Source organism: Peromyscus eremicus, chromosome 10, assembly GCF_949786415.1.
Source record: "Peromyscus eremicus chromosome 10, PerEre_H2_v1, whole genome shotgun sequence".
NCBI lineage: Eukaryota > Metazoa > Chordata > Mammalia > Rodentia > Cricetidae > Peromyscus > Peromyscus eremicus.
Genome location: NC_081426.1, coordinates 43,994,654 through 44,016,765, shown reverse-complemented (window position 1 = coordinate 44,016,765; position 22,112 = coordinate 43,994,654). Strand labels below are relative to the sequence as shown.

The 22,112-nt window shown below is 40.7% G+C and overlaps 1 protein-coding gene across 1 annotated transcript in view; it reads right to left on the bottom strand.

The window, feature by feature from the left end:
* Positions 1–22,112, bottom strand: part of LOC131920626 (cytosolic beta-glucosidase) — a 140,180-nt gene that overhangs the window by 50,634 nt on the left and 67,434 nt on the right. Inside the window, exons 3-4 of the mRNA XM_059275046.1 lie at positions 17,625–18,421; positions 16,799–16,922 (exon numbers count right to left, since the gene is read on the bottom strand). Coding sequence (XP_059131029.1) covers positions 16,799–16,922; positions 17,625–18,421 — 921 coding nt within the window. The remainder of the gene's footprint in view (positions 1–16,798; positions 16,923–17,624; positions 18,422–22,112) is intronic.

The window sequence follows — 22,112 nt, the reverse complement described above, 5'->3', positions numbered from 1 at the left end:
GAGCCACGCCCAAAGATGTGAGCATGGGAGAGCTGCCCCATTTCTCATCTGTCTTGTGGTGTCATAGGCAGGGAAAGAAACCCTCCCCCTTGCCCACCAATGCCTGGGGCAGGTGGGAGAGTTGGCCATGTGGTCATAAGAGAGGAAGAGCTATTACTGACTATTAGCTGCAACAATCAGGAGGGCAGGTCCTGCACCACACCAGGGCAGCACAAAAGATTCAACCCTGTTAGCAGACATATGGGTGAGCCACCCCCGAAACTATGAGCACAGGACAGCTGTCCCTACTTCTCATCTGGTGGACCAACTCTACAGATGTCCAGGATCAGACCCAATGTTATGACTTGGTCTGACCGAACATCCACCCCATCTATGATCTACTGGAGAACGCTGACCTGCAGACCCAAAGCTGCAAGATCTTCACAACACAGGGCACCAGCAGGATGTCCAGGAAGAGTCCTAGTGGGGGCCAAGCATCAAACGTGTAGTGGAGACCAAGGGCCTCGAACCAGACCAATGACTCTGTAATGAACATTTCCAAGTGGAGATGTGTGGACCAAGGAGTATGTGGGCATGACTTGTTGGGACACACTGCAGCTTTCATGACGAGATTTTTAATTCCTTCCTTTCGAAAAAATTTTTCTCATTTTATTTTCTTCATTTTTTTCTCTTGAATTTTGTTTTATTGAGGGGGATGTGCAGGGGTGGTGGGCAGATGTGAAGGGACAGGGAATAAATGGGATCAAAATACATACATGATGTGAACAACACATATGTAGCATGAATTTTAAAAGGTCTTATTACTAAAAACAAATTCAGAGCCAGGTATTGGGGTGAATGCTGAAAGATCAGAGAAGCAGAACAAGCCACAGCCTCACCTTGCCAACTCCTCAGCTGATTCTGTTTCCAAGAATCCTCAGACTGAAAGCCTTTGAATCCTCACCTGAATTGATTTCAGCTGAACTGTTGCTCAAAAGCCTGAAAGCTTAAAAGAGCTAAAGTTCCTGGTCCTCATGACTTATATACCTTTCTGCTTCCTGTCATCACTTCCTGAGATTAAAGGCGTGTGTCTTTCCCAAGCAAGACATGAGATCACAAGTGCTGGGATTAAAGGTGTGTGCCACCATGCCTGGCTGTTCCCAGGTGGCCTTGAACTCACAGAGATCCAGAAGGATCTCTGCCTCCGGAATGCTAGGATTTAAGGTGTGTGTGTGCCACCATTTTCTGGCCTTTATGTTTATCTAGTGGCTGTTCTGTTCTCTGACCCCAGATAAGTTTATGCGAGTGCACAATATATTGGGGAACACTATATCACCACACACAGAATAAATAAATTTTATTAATTGAAAAAAAAAAAAAACCACATTTGGGGCTGAGTTTAAATCTATGCTTTAACAATGGATTCCAGTTCTCAGAAAGGTTAGCTTGTACATACCCCTCCTCATTATCTATTTTGTAATTCCTGGCTTGTTCATTTTTCATCTAAACTGTTATGGCTCCTGATTTACCTTCACTTGCCAGCCCTAGTAAAATTCTTCATGATTCAAATGCTTTCTTCTGCCTCTATGCATAATAGTTTCATTTGCCTCTAAAGAGCCAGTGACTACTGTGAAGGTCTTTCCTAAACAAGAAAGAAAGTAAAATTGAACTTGAGCATAGTATAAAGGAATCCCCGGGTGTGATGTTTCTTTAGCTAATCTTAGTCCCACATAGGACACTTCGCTGGTGAGGAGACAACCCTATTCAAAGAGATGGGTGTCCGTCTCCTACCTCCACCCATAACATTTACAGATCATCCCTGAAGGTGACTTTCTGTTCCAAAGGGGACTATTTAGATTCCCAGAACCAGGCAGATAGGTTCGTTGTATTGAAGAAAACTCTGCATAGATGATGATAACTTGAGGCAAAGGAAGCCTTGGCTATAATAAACTGTGTTTGAAATTCAGAGTAGAAAAGCAGACTTCCCCTATGCAAGGCTTGCACAGAATGGCAGCAGAGCAGTGGTTCTGATTGCCACAGCTTGATCCTTCCTTCTAATTCAGGATCTTGCCCAGGGACAAAAGTTTCCTGGTCACATTAAATTTAAGGCAAGTTAATAGAACTGCACTGCCTAGCTGAATTAAATTAGGGACTAGTAGCAAAGTTTGAAAAATCATACATAACTGTCTTAAAACTTGATAGAAAGATGGCACTGGCCTTGAGGATGTCTGAAGGGTGATGTCACCCCTGTATAATGTCTTGGGTAGACCTCCCAATGCAGAGTTTAGATACTGATGCTCTCTACTGATCGATCCATCCGATTCCCTCTGCAAAACTGTGGTCTGCACAATGACTGTGCGTGACTTCAACGCAAGGTGAACTCCTGACTCTAATAACTTAGAGGGATAACTTTCTAAGGAGGGGAAAGTGGGGCTCATTTCCATATCAGTGATCAGGGAAACATGCACATTGATGGTGGAATACATGTTACCTGGAACCTAAGTCAGTATCAATAGAAACAGGGCATTGAAGAGCAAGGTCTTGTTTTATTTTCAAATGAGAATGGTGTTAAAATTCAGAGTGGCAGGATACAAAGAATGAAGACTTTTTTTTCTCAGACCATTAATAACAATTTCTTTGGCTTAGTTGCATGGCTGAAGAAATTATCAAGAGTCCTAAATAAAGGTATACCTCTTCAGAAAGAATATTTAGAGGGCCACAGAGTTCTTAACTGACAGGATTCCCAAAATATAACCTAATTCAACTCTTCTGTTCAAATGGGGAAACTGAGGCACAGAGCAACAATTAAGCAGGTTTATATAAAGACAGTCTAAAAGTTTGGCACATAATTAAATAATCTATTCCTCTCATGAGAGCCTACCTGGACTTATGGCCCAGCTTGTCAGCCCAGCAAACTGGGAAGCTGAAGTAGGAGAATCTCAAATTCAAGTCTGACGAGTTACAAACTCAGTTCAAGCAGCTTGGGCAGAACAACAAATCACCATCCCAAAAACAAAACTTAGAAAAACAGCTAGCTGGCTTTGGGGAACCTGTTCCCCAGGCTGAATTACTTCACCCAGGCTTTATGCAGGGGAAGAGCTACCTCAACTTGATGCACCATGCTTTGTTCAAGCCCATGGGAGGCCTGTCCCTCTCTGAATGGAGACAGAGGAGGAGTGGATGGGGAAGGGGTAAATGGGATTTCGGGGGAGAGGGAATGGGAGAAGAGGAAGGAGGGGAAACTTTGGTCAGTATATAAAAAGAAAACAAAAGAAAGAAAAGCAGAAAGCTAGCTCACTGGTGGAGCTCTTACTTAACATGTGTAAGGCCCTAGTTACTAATGTCACAAAAGGTACAGGAAGGGTATAATTAATACCCACACATAAGCCCGGTACTTAAAATATATTTTATGGAAATGAAAACAATTATCTCATCCTTAAAAAAATTAAAAATAACGCAATGGTGATACCAATCTACTAGTTTACTGAAATTCCCAAAAGTGTTTCCGTTTCACCACTGATCTAGACCCAATCTCCTGGCTACTCAAGCATTTACCGAGCACTTAGTGAATAGTAAGTATGTAACTCAAAATTCCAAAGTGTTTGTTCTGGTCAGAATGTCACCTTCCCAAATGATAAATAAAATGTTTATGCACACCACTTCCGTCTGTGCATGGTCACTCCTTTAATAACTTCCATTTTCTTCTGAAAAATGGTTTTCCTTCTCCCTCTCAAAGTTTATAGTAAGTGTTGCCTTCAGGAATCAAAGTGTCTCTCAAGTTGCATCTAGTCAACTGTCTTATACAATAAGCACCTAATTGTGACAGGGCAGCAGGTAAGCAAGAATCCCACAAGGCAGTTACATCACGTGGTTCTATTTGTAATATTGTTGTGTTTCTTCCACACAATGTCAGGTGCATTGCTAGAAAACTAAGAGACGATATGGTTAACCAGAAATGCCCACAATGATGGGCCTGTGAATGAACACTTAGGTCACTGTGTTATGACAGAGTAGCATGAGCAACGTTGGAATCATAAAAGACAAGGCCATGGAGATGAAGGCCATAGGGCCAATGAGAACAACACTGAGTGATATTGTGAACCAGCATCGTGAACCCAGAAGTTTATTTCCATACTGTATCAGGAGCTAACATACAGGTGACATTGTACTATGAGGAATGCCTCTCTTTAGACACTAGAAACTTTGTTAAGCTTCCTAGGCAAGCTAGCTACCACCTGGTCATCCATTATTTCCCACAGGAGCATACATTGGCCCAAGAGAACACTCCCTAACACAAGTTACCAAGAAGCACCTGCCAACCAAACTAAGGTGAAATCTCCCACCTCATTCAAAGCATACTTGTTCACTCCACCTGGAAGACCAGAGTGTCCAAGTCATTTTGAAGATCTAGAAACAAGAGATAATGTAGACAGCTGTTGGGCTAAGAGAGATCACTCAGTGGTTAAGAGTACTTGCTGCTTCTCCAGAAGAGCGGGATTCAATTCCCAGCATCCACATGATAGCTCACCATGGTCTGTTACTCTAGTCCCACGGTATCTGATACCCTCTTCTGGCCTCTGTGAGCACTACAAACAGATTCTACACAGATATACATGTTGCCAAAACACTCATATATATAAAATATTGAAAGATAATAAATAATAATATAGACAATTATGAGACTGTTCACTTATACTTGGGACTTTTTGGGGGAACCTCCCTTTCCTCAATTCCCGTTGTCTTTCATGGTTCTTTACTAAAAATATTTATTAAAAATTACCTTATAATCATTTATTTCCTTTTCTACATTTTTGTTAAGTGTGCTCTTTCTATTGGGAAGCTAGATTTTCATCAGATCAACTAACTTCACCTGCTTTAGTCGAGGGTCCGTTTTACAGGTGTAAAGATGAAACTGAGCTTTTGTGGACTGCTACACCATAAAAAAAAAGCAGGGCAGATTTGTGAGAAACACTGAGTGATATCAATCACCTAAATTTCACTTGAAATGAGGAAGTGCTTTATGGGAAAAGGCAATGTGACATGTACAATAAAAATAAAGATGAGCTGAAGAGATCGCTCAGTGGTTAAGAGCATTGCCAACTCTTTCAGAGGTCCTGAGTTCAATTCCCAGCAACCACACTGTGGCTCACAGCCATCTATAGTGGGATCTGATGCCCTCTTCTGGTATGCAGGTGTACATACAGATAGAGCACCATATGCATAAAATGAATAAATCTGAAGGGAGGGAGGGAGGAAGGAAGGAAGAAAGAAAGAGACAGAGACAGAGACAGAGAGAATCTAATAGTAATTGTAATTTTAAATTCACTGGTTCCAGGCTGGTGAAGGACTTTAATTACTATTTCACAGCAACTGAAACTAGATTAAAAACCTCAACTGAAGCCAAAGTTCACCTGTCTTAAGTTCAGGTTCCTGCTCACCTCAGTCTTAAGCTCTGGTTCCTGCCCACAGAGAGCTCACCAGCCAGAACATAGGACAGACTGGGGCATCCCAGCTGGCTCCAGGTAACTCTGCTGTAGGATTTTCAGCTGCTCCTTTCATACACCACTCCTGTTCCATGAGGCAATGTGTCAGGACCTCTGTGCCTCAGAGCATGGGTCTGCAAACAGCATCTACCTGGCCCTTCCCATGAAAGCCACACTTGGGCAAGTCTGGTGAAGTATGTCATGAAATGTGAATGTGTATGTGTACATGTATGTGTGCACAAGTGTGTGTGTGGACATGCATGTATATGTATCTATGTATAAATATATGTATTATCTATGCATGTGGATATGTGTTTGTATTGTCTGCGTATATGTATATGTATATATGTGTGTATGTATGGGTGTGTCTGTGTGTACATAGGTATATATGTCTGTATGTGTGTCTACATGTCTATATATATGTATATGTGTGTATGTGTGTGAATGTGCATGTATGTGTGTGAATATGTATTTCGCATGTACATCTGTGTATCTGTGTGGATGCTATATTACTAGATACTACTGAAGTATCTTTTAGTCATGGTACCATTTCTCTACAATTGTTTTAAAAACATGTTAGAAAATAAAATCACAGAATCAGATAGGCATAGATTTTGAAGGTATATCAGTAAGGAGTACTAACTTCTGTTTGTACTGAAAAACACTCGAACAAAAATTATACATTTTGACCAGAGTGATGCACAACCTTAACCAAAGTGTAAGGTATGGGACTGGGGCGGTAACTCAGTCACCAAAGTGCTTGCTGCACAAGCTTGGGGACCTGAATGTGATTGCCAGCACCCACACAAAATGCCAGGTGTGGAGGCACACGCACGCAACCCTAGTGCTAGAGAGGCAAAGACAACTAGATCCCGCAGGCTCACTGGCCATCCAATCAAGAGGGACCAGTGAGCCCCAAGTCCCAGTGAGAGACACTGTCTCAAAACACAAGGTAGACAATTTAGAATATATGAGGCTGGCTTCTGCCAATGCACATACATACATACACACCTGCACATACATACATACACCCTCACGCACAGGCACACATACATATGTATTCACTTACTCAACAACAACAACAAAAGTCATGAAGCACCCATGTCAAAAAAGAGAACATCAAATGTTTTAAAGATTTCAGAGGAGGAAGCCATGATGGACTGAATGGGACAAAGAGACCAATGCAGGGCTCCAAAGAGAAAACACAGGCCTCCCTGATGCCTTGTGGTGCTGAGCCAATGAGCACTATTACAGTGAGCAAATGTGTGGTGTGATATGGGAGAAGGAGAGGGAAAGAGAGAGGAGGGGGCGTTCATTTCCTGTAGACAGAGGCATATCTGAAGAGGTGAAAGCAGCAAGGAGTAGGTTGAGGGCCATGGTGATGTCTGGGCCTGGGCTGTTGCAGGGGCCCATGTCTGGGTCCATAACCCTGACACAGCTGCAGTCTCTGTTGATGCCCATGGCTCCTGTTAGGCGAAGAGGATAAGGCTGTATAGAGTTTGCCCAGCCCCTCACTGGCTACAACGCTAGGGAGAACTGGTCCTGCTCCTCATGGGCTGGAACACTCAGGAGATAGGGTCCTACCTCACCTGGGCAGCACAGTAGAACTGACCCTGCTTGCAGAGGTACGGATGAGCTGGCCCTGAGGATGCGAGGGTAGGATAGTTAACCACACCCCCTGTCGCCTGTCCTGTGGCAGTGAGAGCAAGGGAAAGATGACCTCTCCTCCTTGCCCCTGCCACCTGTGGTGGGCAAAGGAGCTGACCTTCCCCTTTACCAGCTGCAGCACTTGAGAAAGTAGACCCTACACCTCACCTGGGCAGCACAGTAGAGTTGACCCTATTGATGGGGGTATGGGTGTACAGGTCCGAGAATGTGAGCATGGGAGATCTTGCCCCGCCCCTCATCTGCCATATGGTGGTGGGGGTGGGGGAAAGATGCCCTCTGCCCCTCTGTCCCTCCCCGTCTGTGGCAGGTGGGAAAGTTGCCCCGGAGGTCATAAGGGTGGGAAAGCTGACCATGCCCCTCACCAGCTGCAGCATTCAGGAGAGTGACCCCTACACCTTGCCTGGGCAACATAATAGAGCTGGCTCTGAAGGTGCAAGTTTGGGAGAGCCGACCCTGGGGGCATGAAAGCAGGAGAACTGGCCCAGACCCTTGCTCATCCCTGCAAGGGCTGAACTAGCCAGGGCAATGCTAGAGAGCTCACCCTGGTGGTGAAGAGTCATCGTCAGGAGAGCTGTTGGGCTGACCAACCCTGCAACTAACTACCCAGGCCCAGAACCAGGGTTATGAGTTAGCCCATCCCAGCATCCACCCCATCTATGATCTGCTGGGAAACCTGAAGGAACTGGTCCTGCAGACCCAAAGCTGCAGGATCTGCATGACACAAGGCAACAACGGGATATCCAAGAGGAGTCCCAGTGAGGCCCAGCATCGACAGTGTAGCAGAAATCAGATGCCTCAAACCAGACTTGACTTGCAGTGAACACTTGCAAGTAAAGATATATGGATAAAAAGGATTACTGTGTGACTCACTGTGTCACACTGCAGCTTCCATGATGAGATTTTTCTCTTTTTTTTTCTCTTAAATTTTTTTGACGGGGGGTGGGGGTGGGGTGAGGGGGTGGGGGTGGGGTTGCAAGGGCAGAGGATGGATACAACAGGATGCAAAGGAATCAAGATGCATGATGTAAAAGACACAAGGAATAAATAAAAAAGTTTGTTTTTTTTTTTTTAAAAAAAAAAAGATTCCAATGCATTCATAGGTACAAATGATCTTTTGTTTTAGTGACTGACTAGGTTAAGAAGACAGCAGCTAATTTTGTCCCAGTTACGATGAAGGGGATTCAGAAGGTCAAAACCATGACTTCTACAAAGCACAGCAACAGAACACAATTCAGACACACACCCCCACTCCCCTGTTCCTTCTCAAACACTGCCAGCATCACTCCTCCCTCCCATTCACAAGTCTAAGAGAGTGCACAAGTGTAGAAGGCCACTAGGAAAAAGAAGCAGAGGAATGAAGCAGAGGAAGGTCAGAGGTCATGGCTCAGGTCAGGCTATCTGCCTGAGTTCATGTGTGCTCTAGCTATAGAGAACACAGACACTACAAATTATTCTGCTCCTAATTTCTGAAATTAAATAAACAAAACTACCCTAAGATCCAGCAAAGAATACTAACACTGGGTACTCATGAAAAGAACGTGCCAGCAGAATATGGAAGAGACACACACTCCTACATTCATTGCAGCAATATTCCCTACAGCTGACAGGAATCACCACAACAAATATGTAGGGAGGGCTAGAGAAATAATTCGATAATCAAAAGAAGTTGCTGTTCTTACAAAGTTCCTAGCACCCACATCGTGGCTCACAAACACCCTTAACTACAGTTCCAAAGGCCCTGATGTCCTCTTCTGACCTCTTTAGACAATATACACACACAATGCACTTACACTGTGTGCAGGCAAATACTCACAAATAAAAATAAAATCCTTTTTTTTTTTTAATACATAAGGAGAAACACAGCACGTATACACAATGGAAGACTACTTAGCTTTAAAAAGGAGAAGGAGGCAACCCTATGATCTGTGACAATAGGAACCTGAGGACATTCAGTGAGTTCTGCCAGGCACAGAAAGACAAATTGCGTGCTCTCACTTACATGTGCAGACCTACACAGTTGATCTGATAAAAGTAGAAATGTAACTGATTGTTGCCAGCAGCCATCCAAGGTAGCCAAGCACAGGTTTGCCAACATTATCAAGGCAATCTTACATGCTACCAGTATGTCCCTGAAAGCCATGAAAACATATCTCACAAGAGCCCTCTATGTACTAGGGGAAGAATTATTTCATGGGGCTAAAGTGGCATCATTCTCATTCAAGAAGTAATAAAACAATAGCTACAGTATGGGAATCTCCATCAGGTACTGGAGTCTTTATTCTAAGCTGACAATGGATTTTTAATTCGTTAGTGCTTCTGAAAGGTCAGTGTATTAACTTTTGAGATCTTTCCTTAATCCTTAGGACGTTCGTGCACATTTAGAAAAATGCAGGTGCTTAACAATTTTGTCCAGTTAAATGGGCCTCTGTGATCTGAAATTGGCATAGGCAGGTGGCTGCCAGGTCTGCGACACTTAGGGAAATAGATGTATTTCTCCTCTACCAGCTCTCGGTGGGAAGGGAAAGAATACGGGGGAGGGAGAATACTGACAGACAACAGCAGGGGGACTCTGTGCTCAGCATCTTGTCTTGGTGGTATATCCAACTGCAAGATTTATAACCTTCTTGTTACCATGTATCAGCTTCAACACTTTCCATGAAGTCTTCAATAACTTCGATGACATCTTGCTGAGGGGTTTTGTCATTAAAAGCCTAAAGCTGGTCATTAACAAACCTTCTCTGCAATCATCCACCGCTGTGCTAGCTCAGGCATGGATCTAACTGGAAAGTTGGGCTGCCTTGGAAACTTTCTAGAAGAATGCATTTTTATTGTGCAGAGTATATTTCTTTAGGGGAAGAATCCCAATCATTTCATCATTTATTTCTCATTATCTATGGACTAACCCTTCCCTCATAGACATAATCAAATTCAACAAACATGTGTAGCACACTACTATTTAATAGGAACACTGCTTGGGGCTAAATATATAATTAGGAAAAAAACACAGCTCAGCCTTCAGAGGATTCGTGCCCACCCTACCCCACCCCCCAAAAAAAATTAGCCACCATTAGCAGACCCTTTTGTAATATGGTGAGAGTCAATGCAGGCGTTATATGCATCATCTTGTTCATTTGTCACTGTCTCTTGAAAGATGCATGTTCTTAATAACCTCATCTTTGTGATTAAATGACTAGAGCTTTGCCTACTTGGGAAATCAACCAGCCGAGGTGTCCATCAACAGGAGAATAGATAAAGAAAGTGTGGTGCATATACACTATGGAATTTTATTTGGCCATAAAGAATGAAATGATGGCATTTGCAGAAAAAAATAGATGGTATTGGAGACCATTATGTTAAGCAAAATAAGCCAGACTCATAAAGACAAGTAGTAAGTACATTTTAGCTTCTACTCAGATTCTAGATGAAGAACATGAAAGTAGAAAGGGTCTATGAGAGGGGATGGAGAAGTCTGCAGGGAGATGGAAGAGAGAGAGTAATGGCATATCTGTGATGTGATAGCAGAAAGGATGACAATTTGGGTGAGGAAAGGAACCAACAAGAAGAGTGGGAAGAGGGAGAGGGAGGATAGTAGGGGAGAAGGTTGAATTCGAATGAAGCACCATGATACCCATATATGAAGAGGACAAGTTAGGCATGATGATACACATCTATAACCCCAGCACCCAGGGAGGAAGGCAGGATGATTAGAAATTCAAAACCAGCCTTGGGTCTATGAGACCCTGTAACAGACAGTAAATAAAAATTAAAAACCAGAAGATAGAAGAAGACAAGAGGGAATGGTAGAACAGGAGGAGGAGAAATCATATGGAATTCCACTACTCTGTATGCTAATTAAACAAACTAACTTTTTAAAATTAGGAATGCTTATAAAAAAAATTTTCTCACCATTAATGAGCTTCTAACTGGCAGAACCAGACCTCAAAAACAGGTTTTGCGTAACTTCACACAGGTTTACCTGTCCTACACAACCACAGAAGATCAGGCCATTAAAAAGCATGGAAAGGACCTACAATCTCAGACTGTACAAAGACAAGCCATGCTGGATGCAGACAGAAGTTAAGCAAATATGAGGATGAACAGGAGCCCAGGCTGAAACCACTTTCGTAAGAATTAGTTTGTGCTGGATGGAGTCTTGCTCTGAAGAGTTCCCTCCCCTGCCCTCCCTCTTCCTCATATCTATCCACAGCACTGAGAATGGAAGGTTTCCATCCATGAGCATTTGTGCAGGGAATTTCAAGACTGCCCACTGGCTCTGAGTTTCCGGCACTGCTACTAAGCTTGTGAATAGAATAAAGACTCATAAGTTGTACAAAAAACAAGCATTTGTAGATCACTGAACTCCAAACATACAAAAATCCATCTAAATAACTTTTTCTGCCAACAATTTGGTTTTTTTCACCCAATTTTCTGCCCTCTCAGAAGGAAATAATCAGAGAATATTTGCCTCTCCCACTCATTTCCAGTAGGAAATAATCAAACGGCCAATGCTTCAAAGAGTAATAAAGCATGCAGTCATAGAGACTCTTCTGCTACAACGTGGAAAGAAGGAAAAGAATAGGAAATAATAAGTCCTCCAATGCTATTTCCCACTTTAAAAAGTTATTATACTATTTGTTGTGGGGGTGGAGATCAGAGGACAAATTGTGGGAGCCAGTTCTCTCCTTCCACCATGTGCGTGCAAGAATTTGAACTCAAGTCTACAGGCTTGGTTGCAGATACCTTTGCCAGCTGAGCCATCCCATGGGCAACATAATGATACTTTCTTATTATTTCTTTTAGTTTTGAGATTATAACATAAATCATTTCCTTCTTCTCCTCCTCCTCCTCCTCCTTCTTCTTTCTAAACCCTCTTGTAGAGCCTCCTTTGCTCTCTTTCAAATTCATGGCCTCTATTTTCATTAATGGTTGAGAATATATATTAATTACAGAAGTACAGCTTGCTCAGTCTGTATAATGTTACTTGTATGTAGGTTTTCGAGGATGATCATTTGGCGTTGGATGACCAATTGACGTGCTCTTCCTTGGAGAAGACTATTTCTGCTCTCAGTATTCGTTAGTTGACTGTAGTTCTTGTGTAGGGTTGAAGTCTTGTGAGCTTTCTCTAATCCACTTGGGCATGTCTGTTGTTGCTTTTGTTCAGCTCATGTGTATGCAGCCATGTAGGTGAGACTTTAAATAGCGAGAAAAATAACCTGTGATAAGAATATTTTAAGGATGCACATTTTGTAACAATAATTACCACTGGTTAAGGACCTCCAATGTACCTGACAATGGCTTCTGGAGCTTTATGCTGTAAACTATTAGATGAGATGGAATCTTTGTAACGACTCTGCCACTGAAACCATTATTCCCACACTTACCAGTAAACAAATCGGGGAGCAACAGGTTAAGCTATTTGCCAAGGGCCCCACAATGAGCAATTTGTAGATCTAAAATGTAAGCCTGCTTTTATCAAGTTTGGGTTGCCACTTTACTTTTATCTGTATCTATGTTCATTAAAATATGTCCTATTTAAAGATGTTTAAATAGAATTAAACAGTGCAATAATAAAAGGTACTAGTAAATATCCTCCCACTCACTCTCCCCATTTCTTCCCTCTTTTTTTTCTTCTTTCTCAAAATGAGCCAGAAACATTAGCTTACATTTAGTGCTCAATAAATTGCTGTGGGATTTTACCTGGGGAGCTCTGAAAACCCTGCAGTCAGATATCATCGATCCAACTATAGTGTCATTATGTGCCCGTCCATATGCATGATGTGGAGTGGGGGAGGCTTTGTTCACAGGAATCACAAAACCATCATCCATCTGACACCCTGGGTTGTTGGTGGGCCCTTACCTGCAGGGCTTCCCACAAATGTCTTCCTTGAACTGTTATTATTTTTAATTGCTCACAGGATGCTTCTTACTAGGGAAGTTCTTGCCAACTAAGATTATCAGCTCTCACTCCGAGGAGTCGCAGAAAATCCATGAGTAGCTCCAGCTGGTGAGAAGCCAGATACATGGGCCTAAGATTTCCCCAACATCACAGAACCAGCTGACCCTTTCAGAGACATGGAGAACCACAGCAGATGACCTAGGTAAAGTCTGAACAGCAAGCTTAAGGAAAAGGCCTTGTGTGAGGGGACAAAAACTACTGTCTCAGAAAATCCTCAACTCACAGATAATAGATAATACAAAAATACTCAATAATGATATTAATAACACATTCTTCCCTGTCACAGGAAAAGTTGTTTAGTAGCTTTTTGATATGAGAAAGTGCCTTGGACTCTGCAAATCAGTTTCCTCATCTGTAAGAAAGGAATAATTACCCAAAGCACTGTTTGAGATTGAAGTGAGACAACAGCATCAATACAACTCTTTTTGTTTCCATCAGAATGGAGTTATGAAGAAGGCACTTAGTAATAATTTTTATGGAGGTGAAAATAAAGTCTCTCAAGGAAATGAATAAAACAAGATTCCATGAAAAACTAGAAGAAAAGACTTAAACACCATGAAAGAGCTCTCTCCCTGCTTCCTGGCTCCTTCCCTTTCCACGCTCTAGCTCCCTCCGCACTGTTTCTAAGCTCATAAGACAGAATGTAGCCATCGATGGCCTGGTAACTTGCTTTCCCGCCCCCTTCAACCTAAGAAACAAGCTGATCCATTCAAGTTGAATGGATCCAGTGAGTAGCTTTCAGCAAGAAGCTGGGATTGGCTCAGTTCACATCATGTGATTTCATCTTAAACCAACCAATTGTTTATTGAGGAGGGCGGTACTCTCTCCCATTTTCCAAGCTGAACCTGTGCTAAGCATACAAATCAGGACCATGGACCATCTCACAGAAGAAAGGAGACTTGCTAGTGGAAAATGATTCCACACAAAACAAATTACTAACACCTAGTGTAGAAACATATTAAAAATATTTCAGCAATACCCATCCCAAAGTAAACACACTCACATTTGGATATTTGTCCAGAGCAAATACATATTAATATAGGTATTTGCCAATATATAAATGTCCAAACATTTAAGCCCAAACAAAGATGGTATTGTATACCTGGCATGGTGGTACATACCTATGGAGGGAAAGGTATTAGGAGTACAAGACCAGCTTTGACCAGCAGTGAGGTTAAAGCAAGCCTGGGATACATGAGAACTTGTTTCAAAAATACAACAAATCAGACAACAAAACCAGAATTGTGTATTAGTTATAATGAAAATACATAGTATGTTGTAAGATGAGGAAGATAACACATGCTAAAAATAAATGATATTTTAAAAATATAATATAATCACTAGTCAACATAACATGGGGTTATGTCTCAATAAACCCATGGTTAAGTTTAAAATGTTTGTACCAGCCCTAACTAAATTGTTACCAGCTAAGCAACATGGATGCCAAGGTCTTAATTGTTCTGCCTTGTGACAGAGACTCATTGAGAGACGTGGTTCTCAGTTCCTACCTGGTGTGACAGAACAGTACCATGGAGCATCTGCACAGGAAAAGATCAAACTTCAACATTTCAGGTCCCCTTTCTACTGGGTGAATATCATTCTCTCCATTCTAAAGTATAAATATCTTAAATTGAGGTAGCATCATCTGTGTACATCCTGTTCATTTTCCAGCCAATAATCTAAAGACTCAATAGAAAGTCAACATGCTGAAGAATAGTATTTTTGCTTGTCAGTCCTGTTTCTTTTTCCTGTCCTTTAGAAACCCAAATTTAATCACAATTTCTGTTCTCACATTCTGTTACAACCCACATTTCTAAATGACTACATTTATGGGCCTACCACTGAGTATTTAGCATGAGAAATCTCGGGGATTGTATCAAGCACTTAAAATCATTTCAAAAGCCAACAAAGACGCCTTTCTATAATTAGCAATAAACAGTACCAAATTGAAAATGAAAAAGGTTAATTCCTATTTTTGTCTCTTTTCCCAAACATGTACATACTAATTTTAAACAAGTCATTCTGGTTTCCTGTATCTATCTTCTGTGATGCAAAATCTTCATTGTTAACTTGACTTCTTTAGATTTAATGAGACAGTTGAGACACATCTCTGGGTGTGCCTGTCAGGAGATTATCCTAGGGTTCATTTCAGGGAGAAGAACATGCACCCTAAATGGGGAGGTGAGCATCCCATAGACCAGGGGCTGTGTGGAATAACAATTGGGGAAAAAAAGTAGAATGTCATAGTGCACCTTCATCCCTTTTCACTGTTTTCTAGTTGGCCATGGAGTAAACAACACTCCTCATCCACATCACCCATTGACAAGATGTCTGGCTCACGTTCATGAGAGCAAATCAACATGGACTGAAGCCCCTGAAACCATAAGCTATAACTAACTCTCCCTTTTCAAAGTTCTTCTTTCTGGTATTTAGCTACAGCAATGTGACAGTAATAAACCACTCACAAATCTACATGACAGCCTACCTCTCCTTCAGGATGAAACCTTGGAACATCAGCAGGTTAACAATGTACCAGACTCATTCACAGAGATTAGTAGAAAAGAATCTCAGAGAAGCAGAGATTTCCCTTTATTTTCAGAATTGAATTCTCACTCAAAAAAAAAAAAGAACAAACAAAAAACACACTGTGAATGTCATTTTTGAAAACATCTTTAGTTTTGGTTAGATTATAGGAATCTGATCGCTGTCTTTCAATAAGCTCCAGAACTCCATGAAGAATCAATCCACAAATAGGAGGCTTTAGAAATATACCTCTTTGCATAACATTCTAGAATTCTTTTTGGTGCTTCCTGGGCAATTTTGTAAAGACTAATTCCTAGACTTTTCAATAGAATCATAATAAATAAATATGGCTGCTATGATTGAAAAAAAAGGAAATTGCAGTCTAATTTTGTGTTACTTCCAGCTGTGACTCCTTTATAGGAGCAAGAAATAAAACTGAGGCAGTGGCAATGTTCTAAACAACAATATTTCAAGAAAAGCTGCAGGACGGCAGACAAGGTGGCAGACTAATTAGTAATGCCTGTTATCAATTAATAATTATGATTCATCATTTGTTATCAAATATTAAAAGAACTGTCTTGGAGGAGCTGTCATCATCATCATCATCATCACCATCATCATCATCGTCATCGCCATCATCATCATCATCATCGTTGTCATCATCATCGCCATCATCGCCATCATCGCCATCATCATCATCATCGTCATCATCATCATCATCATCATCATCATCATCTTGTCTGGAAAGTTGTTCACATATCTCTGTTTCTAACCAGGCCACTTAGTTATAGCTCATATCCTAGAGTGAGATTCTTGTAAATCCTGTCAACTCATTTTTGACAGTTAGGATATCAAAATATGCAAATGAGTGTGATAGCTGAGCAGTGTTGATGTTTTATGATATCTAATGGTTTCCCTGCCATCCTATTCTTGTTACATTCACCTACAATTCAGGAAACGCTGAAGACAGTTGCTTTTTCCCTGGTTCAGTTTCAGGGAGTGGAAACTAGGCCTAATCCTCACTTTCCTCTTCTAAATACCTGCTCTCCCCTCTCCTAATTACATGGCTTTACACTAATTTACATGAATTTGAGCTTTCAAAATCAATGGTCTTTGCTGAATGCAAATAAGCACGTGGGAAAATTATATTAAGTTTGCACAATTGATCTTTCATCATTTCAAATGGTACCTTTGAATAGTTCCTGAAATGTCTGTCTGAAATACTCCCAACGCTGAGTGTCATCAAGAGATGGGGGGTCACACTGGGGAAACCCATTCTCGGTGATGTAAATTACAGGGTTATTATATGTATCCTATAACAAGAGAGCAGAAGTTTCATTTCAAACAGATGTTTAAAAAAAAAGGAAAGAAAAGAAAGCTCATAAAATCAGGTGCATTACCCTCTATCTCCTGGAAGCTACAACCCCAAAACTAGTTTTCATCAAATTGCACTGACCCTATTAACTTAATTTTCCACACACTGACCTTTTATGACTAACAATGGAAAAGCAAAACTGTGCAAATGTCCATGAAGACAGTCAAATGACTCTTAACATAATGAGAAGACAGAAATATCCTTCTTCCCATCAGCATCTGCTGATTGTCACTGCTCCTTAACCCCTTGGTCCCGCTGGCAGGTACATTTTCTATCACCCACAGGAGGGGACCAGAAAACTGGTACCTTGAAATTGTAATTTCAGCTACCAGCAGAGGAGAGATTCAGAAAACATTCAGTTCTCTTTCCTTAAAATGTCTTTCCTAACCAAAGCAGTGACACTGGCTTGAAAAATACGTCCAAGCTACTCATATAGACACAACAGAATTTAACAACACATTTCAGTGTTAAAGCCAGCTAGTTCATCCTAATGAACTCAAATCTTACTCTTCTCTTCCCAGCCAACAATGAACATACTAACACCTAAAATCAACCCTTTTGGTGTTCATACACATGGATACATATGACTTCCTAGAGTATGACTTGGGTATACATAGACACAAATACATCATTCATTTACCTTAATGTATTTCAGTAGCTTACGTATTCCCCATGGCACCACGTAGATCCAACCCACATTTTCCCAAGATGGATTGGGAAAGAATTCAATCTCCACATCCTGAAGGAAGCTGAGTTCTCCCTTCTTATTCTCCTGGTGCCTGACTAAGCGAGTTGTATAATATTGAACAGCAAAGAAATCAGCAGTGCCTTTGATCATTTTCTTCTCTTCTTCTGTGAATTCTGGAAGCCTTGATGATGGATAGCCTTGCTTTTCACTCATGGAGGCAATCTGGGACTTGACAAGTTCAGGATAATCACCATCAATAAATATGGGTTTCGCAAAGAAATCCAACTGGAAATTGATGGCTCTCTTAGTAGCTTCCTTGTCAAGCACTGAGTTGGGATCTGCTGGTTCTAACCAGCAAAAAAATAATGATAGGGACACAAAACCCTTCTGTTCTTTCCGGAATAAAGAATCATAGCTATGCCAGGATCTGGCATGAGCCTTAATCAAATTATGAGCCGCTTGATAACCCCCAATCCCAAAGTGAGGCACACCAGGAGCAAAGATACCCATGTCATAGGCCAAAAGAGCAAGAATATTAGGCTCATTTATGGTGAGCCACTGCTTCACTCTGTCTCCAAAAGTCCTGAAGCAAAACTGAGCATATTTGTCAAAGGCTTCAACAATTGCTTCTGACAACCAACCTCCTTGGTCTTCTAAAGCCTGAGGCAAATCAAAGTGATAGATGGCCACTATGGGCGTCACCCCATTCTTTAACAAATCGTCTATGATCTTGTTGTAATAGTCGATTCCTGGGAAGAGAAAATATAAGAAGCAAAAGATTATTTTTAGTATGATGCCAACATGTTTTATGAGACAGGTATCGGGATGAGTTTTATTCAAAACAAGACATATATGGTATTTAAGTTGATCAATAAAAGGTAGGGAAGAAGCATGGAGAATATCAGAGAAGACAGGATAATTAGGAAGTGATGGTTAGATGGGGAGGCAGGGATGGGAAGATAATTGCTCCAAAACAGATACATTTGAGGAAGTTGTTCTAACCTAATGTTATGCTTTTTTGTGTGTTTACTGAAATCAGTTCCATAAGAACACAAGCTCTATGTGAGGTTTAGATGTGCAATTCATCTCTAAATTTTCAAATCCTGGAATCATATCAAAAGTTCAGTGAATAATAAAGATCTGTTCAATTAATAGATCCCAGTAGTATTAAAAAGTAAACAAAGAAAGCAAATCAAATGATTGCCTCAGTTCTTTTCCAGGCCAATTTGCCTTACAAGTCTGGGAAAAGAGTTCCACTGAGTACACACAAAGGTTTAGCATCTGAGGCAGGTACAGGAGGACATGCCTCTGGTCCCAAATACTTGGAAAAATTTGAACCAAGTACATTGAGGTCAGTCTTGGCAACATGATGATAACCTTTTTTAGGAAACTAAAGAGTTAAACATGTATCCCAGAATGTGGATAAAAGATACCAAGAGTCCTCACATAGTGTGCCTCCCTGATAGAGTTCAGTCTATAATTCTGACAATCTACAAAAATACCAAGTAAGCCCTCCCTCTCAGCTGATTCTTCCTGGATGGCATGAACCATCGAGTACTGGCCAAATTGTTGTAGAGTTCAGAAGAATGCTATTAAGTTGAAGAGGCTCTGCCTTGGAAACCAAGGCCAAGAAGATATTGGCACTAGCCTCATACAATGACTCTTACCTTGAAAGTGACTCTGTAAGGAGAGGGTATGATAGTACTGTACCTGGCTTCATGTTTAAAAGAATGAAAGGAACAGGCACTTAGAGGAGAAAAGCTGTCCTGAGTTAAGAGGTTTCAAGAGAAATGGTGTAAAATCATATGTAGTGTTGCATTGGAGGCTTACTGACAAGGAAGATCTCTTTCTCTTCTTTTCTAACTTAGGGAATATAGAAAAAGACTTCTGCATTGTTTCACCCATTCAGTTATCCCCTTGTTTACTGCTCAAATGCATATTGATAGAAGAACAATTATGTGCTGGGCATAAAAACTTAGGAAGGTAAGCAGGACTCTCTTCCTCGTAAGAACTCCACAAATAATACAGATATGCTTATAAACAGGTAAACTATGGTAGGACTACATAGTGCAGATAATGTTTAGCATATTATTTTAAAATGAGATAAGTCATACTCATCCTAAACTTGGGGCATCTGCAAGCACACTCTAAAAACAATATGCCATAATGGATTCAAGACTGAACTATGGATGCCAGCCTATTTAAAGTCCACTTCCACTCTGTCACCTACTAGCCCCATGATCTTGGGCTACTAGATCTCCCTGAATTATCAGTGCTCATCTATAAAATGTAGATAATACTAGATACCTACTTCAGTAAATTATTGTGTGAGGGTTTAATCAGTTGATAGACCGAATATAATAAGAACATTTCTTAACACATCATAAGGGCTCAGCATAGGTTATCTGTCATTCTACCAATTAATATTGTTGTTATTATTAGATGAATATAAATGATCATCATAAGGCAATAGGAACAAAATGTTCCTTAAGGAGAACAAGGAGAACCAAATGTCCAAAACACCCAAGGAGATACAGCCATGAAGACCATGGAAAGAAGAAAACAGGCAATGTACTCAGTTTGCTATAGAAAAAGAAGTCAACCATCATCACTCAAATTTGGCAAGTACTCAAGGACAGTTGGGAGAAAAAAAAAAAAGAAAAAGCAGAAGGCTTCAGGTGTGCTCTAACTGGAGTTGCGGCCCAGGTAGCTGGAAAAAGGCTGGGAAGAAATGAGTGTCTTCTGTGATTGGTTTGGGGGGCATATTTAGCTCTCTCTGGTTGGCCTTATTTGGATGCAGACCTATGACGGGAACAAAAACTATAGAAAGTGGAAGTTGTTAGCTAACCCTAACTATTCTGGGCAGACAGCTACAGAGGTTGTGGTTTAGCTGTCTGGGCTTCTTATGTGGGTCAGAGTTTTATTTTCATGTGCTGTCTGGCCAGTGTTTATATAGTCACTCTCTTAAAAAAGTCATTCCTGGGGAATGAAAGCTCAGATACTTCATCAGAAGAGGAAAGAGAATGGGGAGAAGAAAGCAGAAAACTTGTTATGCACTGGGGTATTGTTGACCTGCCTGAGTATTTTTAATCATGGCTCATTCCTGTGGAAAAGAGGAAAATAACATGAGTCATGCACAAAAACTCCACGTTTTATGAATATATTCATTTGTAACTGTAGCAGAATAACTCCTTCTCTTTTTTTGAAGATGCCCATGAAATAAATGAGTGTGTCTCCTTATAGAGTCAAAGGAGACTACTATGCAAAATCAATTGAGGTAAAGCCCTTGACATGAGGTTTCTCAAATGGATTCAATATAACACATAAGTCCTTAGAAGTAGAAGAGTATGGCAGGGAAATAATGATCAGAAAATGTAACAATAAACAGGAGGTGGAGACTGTGCTCTATTGAGAGAGACTGATTTGCCACTACTGGTTTTGAAGATGAATAAGGACATCCCTAAGCCAATAAAATCAAGTGAAAGTGACCTTCAGAATATAACCAGCAAGAACATAAGGACCTCAGTGACAATTGTCAACAATAACATGAACCAAGACAGAGACTGCCTCACTTGCTTTAAAAAGAAACACAGCACTGCAGATATCTTGATTCCAGCTAACAGAGCTCTGATGTCACAGATTGTGTTGGTTTAAGCAGTTGAGTCAGTGATGGTTGATTTTTGGTAGCAATGGAAAAGCAATATATATATATATATATATATATATATATATATATGTAAAGCTTTCCTTTTCTCTCTCAATAAAAAAAAGTGTTTCAAACTCATCTCTTGACCTATATAAATCCATATTTCCCACTTTGTCAGTGTAGTATCTAAGCTGATGTAGTACATTAACTAACCTTGGTATTGGTAAGCTTTAAGCCCCTCCTAATGAACTCTTTTCATTGGCTTGTCTTGCAGATGAGTTTCTTTTATTGAGTCCATACTATATATACACTAGATATCATGTGCTTTTACTTAATTCTAGCACTAAGTCTTATTCCTATTAAACACATGAAAATTGGTATCAAGAGAGCCTGAGTGTTCTCAAATGGAATAGACAATATTTAGTCCCATACTGAGTCTGAGGTTTCCCCCACAACAACATATCATCTTTCTTGTTTACAAATGTTCCTAAACCAAAGAAAATGTGACTTCTCATTAGCCTCAGCTTCTACCTACTCAGACCTGGTCATAATATCAGATCTTTTTTATTACCCTTTTATGAGAACTCTTTAATGGTAACCAATCAATTTTAATTCAGGCAACATGATAATCATGAGTTGGCATTAAATACATTTTATGTGTTTAGGTATTCATGCTCTGTTGCATAATTTATATATCATATCCTAGAATGGAACACCTTTTTTGCTTCAGCTTTATACAGTTTACTTGATGATATAATACAACTTTTACAACTTTTCTGTGAGGTAGTTGAGTG